Source organism: Lepidothrix coronata, unplaced genomic scaffold (genome assembly GCF_001604755.1).
Source record: "Lepidothrix coronata isolate B3197 unplaced genomic scaffold, Lepidothrix_coronata-1.0 Scaffold121, whole genome shotgun sequence".
NCBI classification, from domain to species: Eukaryota; Metazoa; Chordata; class Aves; order Passeriformes; family Pipridae; genus Lepidothrix; species Lepidothrix coronata.
This window is the reverse complement of record NW_016690301.1, coordinates 2,179,739-2,195,881: the sequence shown is the minus strand read 5'-3', so window position 1 is coordinate 2,195,881 and position 16,143 is coordinate 2,179,739. Positions and strand designations below refer to the sequence as shown.

The window sequence follows — 16,143 nt, the reverse complement described above, 5'->3', positions numbered from 1 at the left end:
ATGACTGTGAGAATGAAATTTAGGCATAAATGAAGAAGGGGACATATTTTGAGAATGTACCATGAGATAACAAACCAATCTAATGCCATCAGTGCAGAAAAAGGAGGGGAAAAAAAGCAATATGAACATTGAGAAAAGAACATGGTCATTATGGCCTGAGGTTTGGAAGCAGTATTTAAAATAGTATGTTGGGGCTTAAAGTCAACCATTAAAGAAAAGGATGGACTTCTTTATTAAGGATGAATTGCATTATGTAGAAATATTATGTGAGAGTGGTGCCATTTTCTTCATTGCCCAGGCAAAACCTGCAGCAAGAGCACGGCACAGGAACTGTTGCTGCTCTTGGCAAACCTGATGACACTTTGCTCATCTGTCAGATTCTGCATTTAACTAGGCAAGAGCAGTATCCCAGAGCTGCTCTTCAGCTGCAGAGAAAGCAGAGCCACCCCTCCAATAAGCAGCAGGGTAAGACATTATTATTCCATAGCCCAGCTCCCTGTCTCTGATTTATGCTCAGGTGTAAAAGGGGTGCAGACCAGCCACGGTCACACACGCGCTGTAAGGAAGGGACTCTGCTGGTGGAGGGGTCACAGCAGATAAATCAAGTGGCAAACCTTTGACTTTTTTGGTTTATAACATCTCCTTTAGGCCATCAGCTGGTTGCAGTGGGTTGTTTTTTCCTGCAATGTAGTTTATCAGGTATAAATTTAGGAATGTGTAATAAACCAGCATTCAGTATTTTTTTTAGCCTTCCCTGTTGATTACCATAGTATAGGGATGAGAAACTCCACTGGAATGGTTTGCTGAGATGTTCAGGATGTACATCCCAGGCTATAACTGAGTGCTCTAAGCAGAACAATGCCATTTCAACAGAAAGCAATTGGTTGGAGTTGACCTATATGAAGAAAAGAGTGGGTACTCTAATCAAATGAGAAATTATTTTCTATTTTATTTAAATTACAGTACTTCAATACATGAAAAACACTGCTTTAAATAAAGCAAATTGCACTTAAGTTAACCAACTGAAAACAGTTCAGATCTTAAATATTTGTAAGAATAGTGGAGTGAGGTAGGATGAGGCTGATACAAATTATTCCTTCTCTTCTTTCCTGACATTTCAACCATTGTTCTTAAGATTATTTTTTTTTAACCTAACAAACTGCTTTATATCTTGGAGTTTATCCTTCACTGTCACAGAGGATGCTGCCGTGGAATTCAGCAAAAGAAATCGATTTAATGTTTTGATAAAGGAGAAAAATTAGATTGGCATTGCAGAGAAACATTTAATAAGGATGAGAAATAAAGTCAAAGCACAATGCTTGTCTCTTACTGTGGTCCAAGTGTATAATTTAAAATACTGTTGGTAACTTTGGAGTGGAGAAAGTCTGGAGAAGCTGACCAGAAGTAAGACATTGGTTAACGGGAAAAAGCATGTAGCTGCTACATTTCTTAGTTCTGAATGACCACTGCCAAGTCATATTTGGCTTTTAATTACAGTTCAGTAAGAGTTTTTTTACAAAACTCAATACAGTTCATACAATGACTAAAATAAATACGTTGTTAAAGTATTTACAGGCAAAATCTCCTTGATGTGAAGCTCGAATGTAAAATATAAGAACCTGAAATTCAAGTTATGCAAAAGCTTGAGCTGGGTATTATTTTTGTAATAAAATTCAATAAGCTGTTCAGCTGAAAGGAAAGATGAAGGAATAATAAATGCTCTTATTATACTTAGAGTTTTTGTACTTTAAGCTCCCTTGGAATAGTTTTTGCTTTTCCTGTATTCGTTACCAGGCAGCGATAGAAAATCCCATGTGAACAGAACTTTTCCCTTAGCCTGTTTTTGGCAGGGGAAAAGGTCCTTTGTGTTGTCTGGTCACCTGCAGTCCTGCTGGGGGGATCTGTAGCAGTGGCAGCACTTCTGTAACACTTTCTCAGTGGAGAAGACACACTCATTTGTACATGGGAGGCAGGTATTTCTCACCTGTGAAGGCACAGGTTCCTTGTCATAAAATATCCTGAGTTGGAAGGGACCCCCAGGGATCACTGAAGTCCAGCTCTCATATGCAAGAGGACTGAGCCAGCTGATGGCTTTGTCAAGGTTGCAGAAGTACATTTAGGATGGAGCCAGGAATGATGCCAGGAAATGCAGCATCCAGTGCTGCTCTCTAACCCAAGAAATGGTGGATTCAAAATTGGAACCACTCCAGGCTGGGAGTAGAAGTCCCTGTGCTTGTGGGGTAAGATCCTTGCTCTTCAAGGCATTATACTATTGCAGTCTGATTGAGAAGTCTTTATAGTAATTGCATGTCTGGAGAGAAAAGTTTTGCTTCCTTTTCACTTGGAGGAAAGGCATCATAGTGAGCCTCAAAGGGGAAAAAGCCCTATAATCATTTAGGTTGAAGTGCTTCTTAATTCAAATGGTGTGCCACTTAGAGAACTTGATAAGAAGGATTAGAACTGGGAAAGAAAGACATTTTTAAAAGCAAAGCTATTACAAGGTTCATTACTTTATTTATATGTTCTCCAAAATCACATGAATGAAGGGAAAAAATGAGGGGAAAAAATACTGGCTTCAGTTCAGAATGTCAATTACTACTTTTTTAATCCTCTTTTCACAATTTATTTGACATCTTGAACAGTAGCCAAAAAAGCTATTATAACTATAAAACATATTCATTGGTATAAATCTCATTAAGTTGAGCAATTTAATTAAGGTATTGACATGCTTAATTGATACGTGCAAGGAGAGACCATTTTCATATCTAATTTCCATACGTTTTCTGCTTTTAAAAAAACCAGCTCCGTAAAAATGTTATAGATTCAGCTAAGCCCTGTCATCCCAAAGGAGCACTTGCTGCCATTTACCTTGATTTAGAGCCAACTACTCTCCTAAGTGGAGCTCCATTAAGTGGATGTGATGTATGCCTGACTCAAACATGCGTCAGCTTCTCTTATGATCAATAGTGGAATATTTATATTAATAAAGCACCAAGTTAATTAAATAAAATAGTCTTCTGGGTAAACTTAAGATACTAGGGGATGGGCAGAGAATCAATATACTCTGCCATTTGGACATTAACTGTGTGCTCTGAAATTTGATGTTATGGTAGCAAAGATGCTTGCGGTGTAGGAGTGTGGGATGCACAGGAACTCCCAGGGCAGGAATCTTCTGAGCACCCTGGGCAGGCAGGATTTGCTTATCCAGTTAGAGAAAAACCAGCAAACAAAAAACCTTGGATCTGTTTGGTTTCTGTGACTTCATTCTTACAGGCACATCAGAAATCCTTTCTTCTGGATTAGGACTGAACACACTCAAGTGGGTGTTTTCCCTGTTGCCTGAATTGTTCCCTCACTGGCAGAGAAAGGAGTGTGAGACACTTGCCCAGTTAGGGTTTATCAGTGTCAGTAAAGGATCATAGGTCACCCACAGAGACATTTTAAACATTACCTTTAAAATCAGAGTGCCACTGATGAGTGTGTCCAGCTCTCGTGTGTTCCACATCTCAGCCCAAAGCACAGCTCTCCTTCAGCCCTTCCCAGCTGCAGCCACCCCCGGGAGCTCTGTCTCCTCAGACAGAGCTGGCTGAGAGATTTCTACATGAGTGAGTGACTTTTGACCACTGTGGAAACCTCCCCCTGTTAGAAATGTAGTCCCAAGTCTCAGTCCCAGATCCATGTCACTATTTTGCTCTGATAAGCAAACCCTGCTGTCCCTGTGGCATTGTGCTATTTCTATAACGGGCAGATGGCCTTTGAAGGAAGCAAGTTCCCTCAGGTACCATTGCAGTCCACTGATACTGCTTCATCCTACCTTTCATCTGCATTTTAAGGCTTCAGCACAGTAGAGCAAAAAATAAAGTGTGTTTTTAAATAATACTGCATCTTTAAAAGAATGCCTGGCTTTGATAATCAAAGGAGACGCTTGCAAGGCAAAGAAAATCTTAATTCAATATTAATAGTTTGTTCAGTCAGTTTAGAACTACTTCTGTGTAAATATGCTCCCATCTCTTTAGTCAGGGGCACTGTGACATTGCTGAAAACACTGACACCTCTGGTGCAGAGGCAAGTGCTCCTGTGCCAGAGCCCTCAATTCTTGAATTCCTGCTCGCAGGCGTTGCTGGCTGGCACTGGGCTCCTTCCTGCTCCCCTCTCACAGGTCCTGGGGTTGGTTTAAAGGCAGTGAGTTAAAACAGAGAGAAGAAGAGCACATTCCCTTGGGCATTCCCTTCTCTTTAAAATCCCAGATGTGCTGGGCTGGGCCCTTGCTGGGTCCTTGCTGAGCACACAGTGATTGCTGAATGTCCCATGACCGCAGCCTGGGGTCAGTGGCTCAGTGGAAGGTTTCTGTGAGAGTCTTTGCTGACCTCTGTGTGACAGACACCACCCACCATACAAAGGGACAAAATCAGCCTGTGAACCCAGGGGGAGGCAGCGTATGGAATAATGTACAGAATTTATTAAAATAGTCAGTAGTGGTGCTTCTGGGCTGCTGCAGGAACAGGACAGTGACATTTTCCTGTAATGTGTGATTTTGACTTGGTTGAAATGTTTCTAATTACCAGGCACAGGAGAACAGCTGAAGGAATAATCTCCTTTGTCTTACAGTGAATTTTGTCTTCCAGTAGCTTTTGTCAGCATTTACTGAAAATACTTGGTTTAATTCCTATTTTTGCATTAATGTAGAACCTTCTAAAGAAGACACATGTATAGTGTTTTTAATACTTCCAAATATGCTTCATATATGAAGAAATAAACTTTGCCTCTTGTTTAATATTACTAATCAAAGCATGAATGTTACATCTGAAAGTTGAAAATGTTTAATATATGTAAAACTGTACTTCTGTTGTATTACTGTGTTTGGTAAAGTGTTGGTAATGCATCCCAACCCTACCATTTAGTATTTGTTTTGCCTTTCTTCTTTTATATCATTCTTATGTTCTGTGATTTAGAAAGACTGAACAAAGAGTGCAAACTAGAAACAGCATTGGAACCATATGTGTTATAGTTGTATATAATCTATATCATGATTTAAAAGGGTGGGATAGCTTGAGTTAGAAAACCACTTTCTGTGTTAGACATAGAGTTGTCTTTCCAGAAATTAACTGTTCAGAGAAAGGGAAAGCGATTGCATCTGAGCTGGGATAAAAACAGATTCCACCATGAATTCCTTTCTGGAACCTAACAAAAACCTTTGTGTATGGAACTGTGATGCAGAAATTCTTGCGTGTTTTTTGACTGGCTCTTAAGTTTTAGTCTCTTGATTGTTGGTTTTCTATTTGACATCTGGAAGTAATGATGTGAATAACTAATATCAGAATGTAAACTTTCCAAGTCTTATAATGAAGTTAAATTTCCTTTTTTGATAAGATAGAAGTGTTCGTGTCATATGACACACGACACCCCCTTAGCTAATTGTTTTTTCAAAAGCTTGCTTAAAGAGGTGTCATAAATTGAAAAAACTTCTGGGATAATAAGTCAAGCGTTACTGTCGGACAGAGTTTCTCCAGGAGACTCAGATAACTGCAGTGGACTTCAGAGAAAGTCATCATCATTCCCAGCAGTGATGAAATCAAATCACTCTGGAATTTGATGTTCTTTGATTTGAGAGTGCCTCAACAATGAAACAGCGACGTGTAGACTTTTTGCTGCTTCCCTTGGGGTCTGTTGGGCAGGAGGCACTCCTCCCTCTCCCTGGTCAGCTTTTTTACATTTAATTTGATTTAATTTTCCAAGCTGACATTGTCAATCTGAAATTCAGCATCATGCTTGACAGGGAGCCGGAGGAAAGCCGAGCTCATTTCTGGAAGTGGCTTTATGCAAATAAATCCTGCCGTGGATCGCTGGAGCAGCGCATTTGCTGATGAATCAGAGCAGTGCCCTTGTTTCCTTGGCATTTTGGGAATAAAGCTCAAAATGTGCCGCAAGAGTCTCTGAGAGTTACCGTAAACCATTCACTCAGGTCTCCCTATGAGTGTTTTGGGTGTTTGGGGATAAAAGGTGAATTTGTTTTCCAAGCAGGATCTGGAGGTTTTCATTATACAGTGTTTTATTGGCTTCAGGGACTTGTGACTTGTTCAGGCCAGGCTGGTTTGTGGGTGGCAATGAAGTCCTAGGGACAGTCTTAATTCTTGGGAGTTGTCTTCATTTTAGCTGAGTTTTCAATAAAAGTTCAGGTCCTTGGTGGATGATCTACCAAAACATTAACGTAAGAAAACCCTCAGTAGGATGAGTGGCATGATTACAAGTATAGCTTCTTTTTTGGAGGATAAATTCATTAGCTGAAAGGTAATTTTGGCTTAGATCTGTGTCATGTTAGCACCTTTGTTCTACTAGTGCACTTTAATTTCATTTTCTGTATTTAAAATACTTATATTCTATTTAAATGCCCTTTTCTAAATCACAGCACTATGGAATGATAAACTTTCTGTGCATGGAGTGGGATTCTTGAGTGGATAGTCATTGAAAAAAAGAAATTATCAGGTTATGTTTCAGTGAATCTTTCTTATAAGTGTGGATAAAGTAGGGGAATGAGGTTTGTGGAGGACTCATGCAGCTGTAATGGTCAGGGTGACCTGCTCAGAAATCCTTGGATAGCTTGTGGCTTTGTGGATCCTACTGTAAAATGGAGAAGCTGGTGTTGCTTAAACAGTTGCATCTTGCAATAGAGTTGCATCCCCAACAGAGTTAACCACTTTGTGGTATTACATCTTGGTCTAATAAATCTGGATGTCATATCCTCATAGAAAAATGAATTAAGGCTGCAAACCCATCTGAAGTGTATCTTCTGCTGCAGCGTTTCACAGGGACTTTCAGGGACTAAATGATCCATAGCAGGAAAGATATATAAAGGTGAAGCTGAGGAAGAAAGAAAGAAGCTAAAATGTTATAAAAGAAAGAAGGGACAGGGTGCATAGAACTCTTTTGTCCTTTTTCTGGGGCTTCAGTAGTTGTTCATGGAGTACAGTCTGCTGAATACCACTGCAATATTATAATTTATTTTTAAAACTTGTATTACAGCTAAAGCACTGATGTGCCTCTTTTATACTGGGGCACTTTTTACCACTGAACAGAATAACACCCCCTTGATAACCAGGCCTGAGCTGTGAACTGTTCTTCTCACTGCAGGGGATTCAAATAACTTTTTACCTCACTGGAATAAATTGAATGTCACTGTAGTTGGTTTTAGTATCCATGGATTCTCTAAAATGTTTATTATTTTTTTATACAGCCACAGAAATGTCTACGGTGATCACGCAAACAAATTAAATAAATGGCCTCTTTAACATTGTTAAAAATAAAGCCTAGGTTTTTGCATGTGCAGTTGCTACTTGCTCCTGTGAAAACTGTCTTATTTTCTTAGCTAAAGTACAGGATCATAGCCCGAATTAAATAAACACTGTTATGATTATCATTTTAATTCTACACTGTGATGGTTAGTTACACAAAAATGTAATGGTCAGGGAGATTTTTTTTTGAATATGTCAGTAAAGTGCAAAAAATTCTTTACTATAAAAATATTCATCGTTAACAAAGGCAGGGTTAGGTCAGGAAAGATCATTCAAAAGAGAGCCTTGCTCCAGGTGTTGATCAGTTATCCAGTGATGGTGCAGGTTATTAGCTCATGTTTTATACTTTATGAATTCACACGTTTATCTTCTAAAATAAGAGCTCATCATATGTCAAAAATATATAATAAATTATGTACAATAAACTGCAAATATCTTTTAGCTTAGTGCTCAAGCAGGGCATAACCAGGGGCTCAGTTTTGCTTTGTGGAGATGAGAGGAGGGTACTATTGCCTAGTGTTGTTTAGAATTTGCAAATGCACAGCATTTCTTTCCAGTACAGATCAACAGACAAAGGTATAAACCAGAAAACAGGTCAACAGTATAAAACCAGTTTGGTTTTTTTAAATTAGGTTAAAATAGCGGAGTCTCCATATAGCTCCATTTCCACTTCAGAAAGTATTAACATTAATAAACAGTCTTCTTATCATTTGTTAGTCAGAAGCCTTATCTTATTTCTAGTAGGCTGCTTCTCTTCAAGGGTTTCTCCTGAACCCACTGGCTGTTACTCTCCTGTTCCTTCTCCCTGACATATTCAAAGTTGAGTATGAAGACTTGGGAGGACGAATTTCACTTTCACTGCCTGTGTTCCAGAAGACAAAACAGATGCTGCTTTCTAAAATGAAAACTCACGATGGGTGGTTATAAAATCAGAGTCTCCTAAATGCTGTCTGATCACTATTTGCTTGGCATTTTGGAAATGGCAGGAGGAGGGAGGAAGAACTGTAAAAGTCATAAACATGCCTTTGATTTGGGCATTGGCACAGATTAGTTTTACAGTTCACTTAAAATCATATAAAAATATTTACTAATCTTCCTAGAGATGTTATGATAGATGTAATTTTTTTCTATTTTCCTTGGGTACATCGATAGACAAATGTAACACTGTGTCTAATTCAGTGAAACAGAGGGGGTTTTGTTGTTTGGTTGTTTTTTTTGAAGCAACCAAGAATTTTAAAAACCTCTAATGAAGTGTGCACAAACGTGTATCCTCTGTTCTTTCAAACATTTAAAAGACTTGAGCATGTGCTGTGCCATCCCTGCAGTTGTGTCAGGACAGAAGTCATGAATCTGTAAAAAATCCGTGCAGGTCAGGTCCCTTAAAGTGTCTTTATTAACAGATGGGTTTCAGTTTGTCCTTGGAGAAGGTGGAAGACGATGCTAAAATAATTATCTGTTGCTCAGATCTTTTTCCTCCTTGATTGCTTTGTGAACGCTCCTCCCCAGGAGCTCAGGCTCTGCTCGGTGTCCTGTTCTTCCCGACAAAAGCATGTGTGTGTGACTGGGGTTAATTAGGCCACGTGAAGCTTTGGGTAAATGGTGAGGTGCAGAAGTATAGAGTTAACATCTCTCACCTCACACTGAAACTGGATCAGCAAAGGAATCGTGGTGTTTATCTTCTGGAAGCTCAGCAGTAGTGCTTGTGCAGTAGTGCGTGACTGTGTGAAAGCAGCGAGGACTGGCTTAATTGGAATTTTTGAGCTAAATTCCCTCCTCAAAACAAACAAAACAAGACTGGAGTTTTCCCAACAGCCTCCTAGAGCACGGGTTGATAGCCAGCTGTATCGTGTTTAGCAAAAACACAACCACCTTGCTTTGTTCAGGGCGCACAACATCCCCAGGACCTGCTCTTGTTTTGCAGAACTCAGAGCCTGTCACCATCTTCACTCTTAGTGCAGTAGGAGTAGGAAGAAATTTTTTTCCTTTTAAAAAAATCAGCAGTGATGCCAAGTTTCCACAGAGTAATGCTCTACAATCCTGTTGTTCTTAAGCTCTTGCCTTGTAGCCCATGGGCAACAACACTTATCCATTTTTCCTTCAGACAGAGAGCTGGAAGTGCTGCTTTACAGTAAATACCATTTTTTACACTGAACCTCCAGAAAGAGCAAAGCCATTGCTTCACTGAGGGCATAAAGCCCTCCTGAGGACAGAGGTGCTGATGAGTGTCAGCCTTACCACAGCTTGTTCTAATTACTGTTGGAGTGAGCTGATTTGGGCAATGCATTTCCCACCTGGAAGTTGATAAATATCTCGAACTTACCTTGCATATTTACAAGGCTCAAAGTTTCTAAATTGTCCTCAGCAGCTAACTCAGTTATTTGTTAATCCATTTGGATGACAGGGAAAATTTAATACTGACGAGTTTTGGAAATACTAGGACAATAACTCCTAGGTAAGAATAACATTTAGTTGTTGAAAATGTTCAATATTAGTTTTAGGTAAAACAAAAAATAATTCAAAAGCTGACATGCAATTTTGGCAGAGCAGGAAAAATCCTTCTTTTGTTCTTTGCTGTAAATGAAATGGTAGCTCAATGTGGTACAAAAAAAAAACAAACATGGTGGAAATATTTCCAGAGCCTGTTTTCACCTGATTTCAACATCTGCATCCTTGAGCTTGTGTGTGCTGGTGCTGTAGCTCCAGATGCATTTCTCACACACCTCAAGCAGGGTCCTTACTCTCTTGGCTCAGTCTTACCATGCCTTTAAGGCACAGCAGCCTGGGTAAGCACACCCTCCTTGCAGCAGAGACAGATCTGCATCCTTCTGCTCCCTGAGGACAGGGGCTGGAGCTGCCTGGGAGATGTGACCAGATCAACTGCCATGTTGCTCCCAGCGTTGGATTGATGGGCAAGAAGGAATCCCAGCCCTTGGAAGGGGATCTGTGCTGCAGCCCTTGTGCTGCTGGTGCAGTGATGCTGCCTGTGCCGTGCTTGAGGTTAAGCAAGGTCTGAGGCACTGCAAGTTGTTGTGCGTTGTAATAGAAGCTCTGCAAGACAAAAAGCTTCCTTGGGAGTGCCAAGCATTTGGTTAAAAGAAAAACACATCATGAATATTAATATTCTGTGCTGGAATTGTTATAGATATAATGGAGTAAACTTCTTTTTTTTTTCCCCTGCGGATTCCCTTGGTCTTTTTACCCCTTCACGTTACCCTTTTTTCTCTTGTAGACTCTTCCTCCAGCATTGATTCCTTTGCCCTGTCTCTTTGATTGTAGGAATTACTTTCCCTCCAGCTCTTGCTCTATGAAAAAGCTGAGCTGTATCATTCCTCACTTCATTGACTTGCTTATCTTTTATTATGTGTTACTTAGAGATACCTATTATCTTTGGATTATACTCTCTAATTTTCCCCATCTGTTACTCTTTAGCTCCTTAATTGTGTTACTTAATTCAGTAAAACATTGTAGGATAGAGTTTATGTGTAACATGTTGTACAAATTAAAACTAATTCTAATGAGACAAATTGCAGTGACCAGATTGTGTTAAGTATGTGACCCTTAGTGGAGTAGTTCAGTCTGGTTTTAGTCCAGTTGTAAAGAAAAGTTGGGTTGAAGAACAGTCAATGAACTTAAGTGCACAAAACCTCTGAAACATTTTATTTTATTCTATATTTTATTTTATTTTATTTTTTATTTTATTTTATTTTATTTTAATCACGGGATGAGACTGAAATGTTTTAAACCCAGAAATCCTATTTGGTGGAAGAATGTAAACAAGCTACCAACATGGATGAATTAATTCTCATTTCTCTCAGCTGCACATTCTGTGGCTGAAGTTAGTGGGCACAGGGCTGATTTCTTAGCATTGGTGTCAGTTGGCACTTCTTAAAGTCAGCATTCATACCTTTCATTGGTTTTATTTTGCAAAGCAAGCAAACCTCATTAATTTTCCCAGTTATTTTGTCAGGAAGAGTTGATGGGAAACAATCTTGCACCCTCAAGCCCCATATACCATCAAATCAAGCAGTGTTGGCCTTCTGGTTTTGTATCAACTGCTACAGAGAGTTGTGTGTGAGCTCTTCTTTCTTATTGCAAAAAGCAATAGAATGGTGGACAAGCTAAAAGGTACTTTGAAGGAATCAGATTAGTTATTCTGGATTTGTCCTTCATTTTAGCTAAACCATTGGTTCCATGTGTTAATGGTTAACTCTGTGAGTTTGCAGTTCTGTTATGGAATCAACATGCAGTAACATACTGGCAAAGATACATACTGGGTTGTGAAGCATGTGCTCTTGGGGACTGTTCTTTAAGTCTTTGTACTAAACTCTTTAGACATTAAAGGCAAGCCTAGTTCTTTATGGGATAACACTGCAGTGTGATCTCTGTTAGCCCATTTGGGCGGGAGAAATAATTAAAGAGTAGTGTTCAACCACAGTAAATACTTCTTGAGCTGGTTTTCAGGCAGTTGTGCAAAAACAGTCTTTTAAAATTTTAGAATCTCTGTGTCAAACAAGATCGGGAAAATAATTTGTCAGTGCTCAAAGAATGGGGGTTTTTTGTTTGTATTTGAAAGGGGAGACAAGCATATGCAAGATTAAGCATAAGACTCAGCATAATGTTATCACTGCTGATTTCTTGATTTTCATATAATCTATGGTATTTCCAGCACCACTGGAGCTTTGCAGGTTGTATCAAAGTAGCTGTTTTAATGTTTTAAATCTGTAGTTCAAATGAAGACACTAATTTTATGAATGTTCGTAGGGTCTGTGTTCCAATTAACTGATTTATGTTCTGTCACGGGCGAAATAATAAAAAAAGGGTCTTAATGTATTTTATTGCTCTGTTAGTGAGTTGCATTTTCACTTGGGATGCAATAGGCAGTGTTAAAGCAGGAAGCTAAAACCAGCACTACGGCAAAGACTGCAGAGGCACTTAGGAAACGTCAGCACTTTTGGGTGCTTTTTTTTTCCCTCCTTTTGCAATCCTTTTATCAGTAAGGCTCTTTCAATGCACATTTGAAGATCAGGAAAACAATATTAGACTTGCAGAGGGAGTTAATCTGCGTCCAAAGCATTTTAGCAAAATTAAAATAAAAACTAAAAAAAAAGAAAAAGTACTGACTTGTGCCAACTCCTGTTCGAGGCTGGGTTGGACTAACGTGTGGTCTGCCGTGCTGGGAGGGCACGTGAGCCACAGCTGCTGGGTTTTGTTAGATCCCACAGCTCTGATTGTGCAGCCTCGAAGTCCAAGCTCTTTAATATCCCCGTGGCTCCATTTCTCCATCTCAGAAAGCAGAATGTTGCTTCCTTTGGGGGTTCAGCACACAGTGCTGGCTGGGGGAGCTCTTGGTTGAACGTGTCCAGTACTGTTGCCTGCTGTGCTGTTCCCCTCTCTGGTTCCTCTGGGATCGCTGCCCAGGCCTTTCCAAGAGTGTTTCCATCAGAAACCTGGATGAGGGAGCCAGGGGGTCACTGCACTGTGCTGAGGCAGTGGCTGGTTGCTGGATCTCTGTGCAGTGTGCTCTGCCTGCGGATTAAACTGGATGAAATTTGCCCATATTTATCGAAATAACAGGAAGAATAATTTAATCTCAAAACATTCACTTCTCTCAATGTGTCTGTTTTATCATGAAGGTGTTTCCTTTGTGCTGGGCTCACTGCTTTCTCCACAGAGGAACCTTTGTGAAGGAGGGTGATGCTGATGGACTGGCACATTTTAGTTTGTCCTTAGGTCAAGTGCTTTTGGTCAGCTAACACTGCATGTTAGGGGGGGATTTTTGGAAGTCTTTTCTTCTTTAAAGCTGGCATTCTTCAGATTTCCTCCTTAGGATATGTCATGTACCCATGCATTGCACTTGCCTTCCATTACAGAGTTTGGCAGTTTGAAGCTTCTGCCTAAGAAATAGGAAATGTATTAGCAATCATAATTTATTTTTCTTCAGATTTGTTCATTTTTTCTTGAATACTGCAATATTTTTCCTTTTTTTAAGGGTTTTGTTTTAGCCTCACCTCTGTTCACCTGGTTTTCTGCAGTTACTATGAATAACTAATATTTATTTTACATGCTGTCAGTGTGAGCTTCTCATTTTGCCTGTAGGGAGTGAAAAGCTGGAAATTTAAGGTAAACTCAGTAGACAAGTTGCTTGTTAACAGCCTTCTGCTTTCTCGGGGCAAATTTTGGGAAGTGCCCAGGCTGAGTCTGGTTGGGGTTTGCTTGCTTATGAAAGATGCTTAACAAAGGTTTGGCACAGTGTCAGGAAGCAGAGAGAAACACTTTTCCTGGCCTCTTCAGAATGGGATGATTATAATTGTGAGAAGGCAGTTAAAGAAAACCAAATATGCATTGGTGACTTTTCCTCCATGCTGTGTCATTAGGGCCATGCAAGGCTGGCAGTTCTTCAGCCCACTAGAGAGATTTATGCAGTACTGGTACCTAGAGGAGAGTGCCTAATAGAAAATGAAAATAATACAGTTTACAAGAATGGTTTTCGTAGGAAATGGATGAACTTCCTACAGTCCCCTGGTTTTGCTGACTGCAGGTTGAGAGTTGAGCATAAAGGAAAAGCAGGAAGCAAAAACATAAATTAGCCCTTTTAGAACACAGTAATGCTAGAAAAAACAACTTTTAAACCTAACTTATTTTTAAACATGATTTGAAATAATGCACAATAAAATGCCAGACAAATGCAACTTGAGACGCTGGCGGATTTGGTGTGGTTTTCTTTGACCACACAGTTCTACTTCTTCAAGCCCTTTTTGTTCTGCTTTGCGTGCGTCTTCCTTTCAGATCTGACTAATTTTTGCCTTCCTAAGCCATTTTGTCATGCTTTTCCCATTGGCTGTGGCTCTGCTGTGCCTCACTGTCACACCAAAGCGACTCCCTGTCATGAAATCGGTCTTCAGCATAAGACTTCCTTCTTCTGGGTCTGAAGTACCCTTTCCTTTCTCTGGGTTGCCAGATCATTTGTCTGGGTTGAAGGTCTGTCTTTAAAAGAACTAATATTTTGTTGCTGGCAAAATAAAGGGGAGGTGAAGGAGAGGTCAGAGTGTGGATCAGTGTTAAACAAATTGTGAAGGTCACAAAGAATTTTAATCTGACTTGAAAAAGGGACTTGTATCCAGCAGCACATTTTTGTTTGTGATAGTCTGAATGGACAATTGTGGCTACTTTGAGAATTTGGTGTAGACTGCATGACTGGTATAAATTGAATTAGTCCCATGACAAGGACATAGTCCCCTTTTTTTCTTATCTGCCTGATGGAAAGCAGAAGAAAGGCCTGCGTGACACATCTTGACCCGCAGTGTCAATGTGGGCTTTTGTGACAGGCTCTGATTTCTGGCCTCTCATTTGATAAAACCAATTTGGGGGAGGCTAGAAAGGGAGCTTGCTGCAACACTAAATGTACTTACAGAAAAGAGTGTCTGGGGGTGAGTACAGATTCCTGCCATTCCCTCTTAATAGTTATTAGAAATCCAAAGTTTCTTTCTGAAAAGGGGGCAAAACGCTGGGCTTGTGTACCGCCGGGACACAGTCACCCCAAACGATGCCCTGTGTAATTCCCTGGGCTGCAGTATCACCTTTCTTTGTCCTTTTGTCCAGCCATCCCTGCCTTCCATTTGCTCATTTCTTATATTTTTCTTTCCCACTCATCTGCCTTCCTGTCCCCTTCTTACACTACTCTCTTACCCCTGACTTTGTAACCTAAACCAGGCTGAAGTTCCTCCCTCTCCTCCCTGCTGACAGGGCACCAGCAAGGAAATCAGGGTGAGTGCTGCTCTTCCTTAGCATGAAAACATCCCAGCTTTCTGGGTTTGTGTCCATCTCCCTCCCATTCCTGATGCCCTCCTTCCTGCCTCCACCTGCACTGCTGGAGGGTTGCAGATTTGCAAATACTTATGGTGCAAAAAGGGGAAAAGCACCTGAATGCAGGTTGGGTGACAGGAAGCTGTAACCTGAACTCACAATGAGGATTTAAATGGAAACATTTGTAATGTTTTAGTACTAGAAAGGCTTTTTGACTTGCTGCTGGTTATTTGGTTTTTGTTGGGTTTTTTTTAAGCAAGGTTAAAAATTCAGTTGTTGCCATTGATGCACAATGCAGTGGGGTTGTTAATGTGGTGGATTAACATCTTTTCACTGTGAATTTACAAAGCTTACAAGAGAATGATTGTCATGTTTTTCCTGAATATTAATTTCAAATAAGAGACTGTAATCTGAGCAGGGGTAGCCAAGTATTTTTGCAGTCAGTAAACCAACTGGAGCATGCTGAGAAAATTTCATTTGCACTACAGGGTTGCAATTCCAAGGCACAAGGATTGGCTGCAGGTACTCTGACAGCAAATCCTGCATTGTGCCAGTGTCATGACCACATGTTTTCTGGAAGTTCTGTCACTGGTATCACGAATTCTGGTGGGTTTTGTTGTGAAGTCATTTCAGCTCATTCCACAGACCTCTAGAGGAGTGAAAGAAAATTGAAAACATCATGTGGTGTATCAAATCCAGAAACATCTACTTTTCCAAGCACATGGATGTTCCATTATCTCATGTAGATTTGAGAAATGTGTTCTCTGTGTTAATACAGTGTATTTTTTTTCCCTCTTCCCTTATTCAGGGACCTGAGTGAAAACCAGATAAAAGGAATCCCTAGAAAAGCCTTTCGAGGAATCATCGATGTGAAGAACTTGTAAGTGACAACTTCATTAATATTTGTGGTGAAAACCACTCTCCCTGGGTTACATCTGGCTGTTATTATGTGTTTGGCTACCATTTGTTTAGCTCTGTGCAACACCAAAGGGACCTGCAGAGCCTGCAGCTTTTTGTCAGGGGCCTCACAGGCTACTTTGGTCCACACTGT

The 16,143-nt window shown here is 40.2% G+C and overlaps 1 protein-coding gene across 1 annotated transcript in view; it reads left to right on the top strand.

Annotated features, from left to right (window-relative positions):
* The window catches only part of SLIT3 (slit guidance ligand 3), a 480,366-nt gene that overhangs the window by 226,326 nt on the left and 237,897 nt on the right, over positions 1-16,143 (top strand). Inside the window, exon 5 of the mRNA XM_017825656.1 lies at positions 15,901-15,972. Coding sequence (XP_017681145.1) covers positions 15,901-15,972 — 72 coding nt within the window. The remainder of the gene's footprint in view (positions 1-15,900; positions 15,973-16,143) is intronic.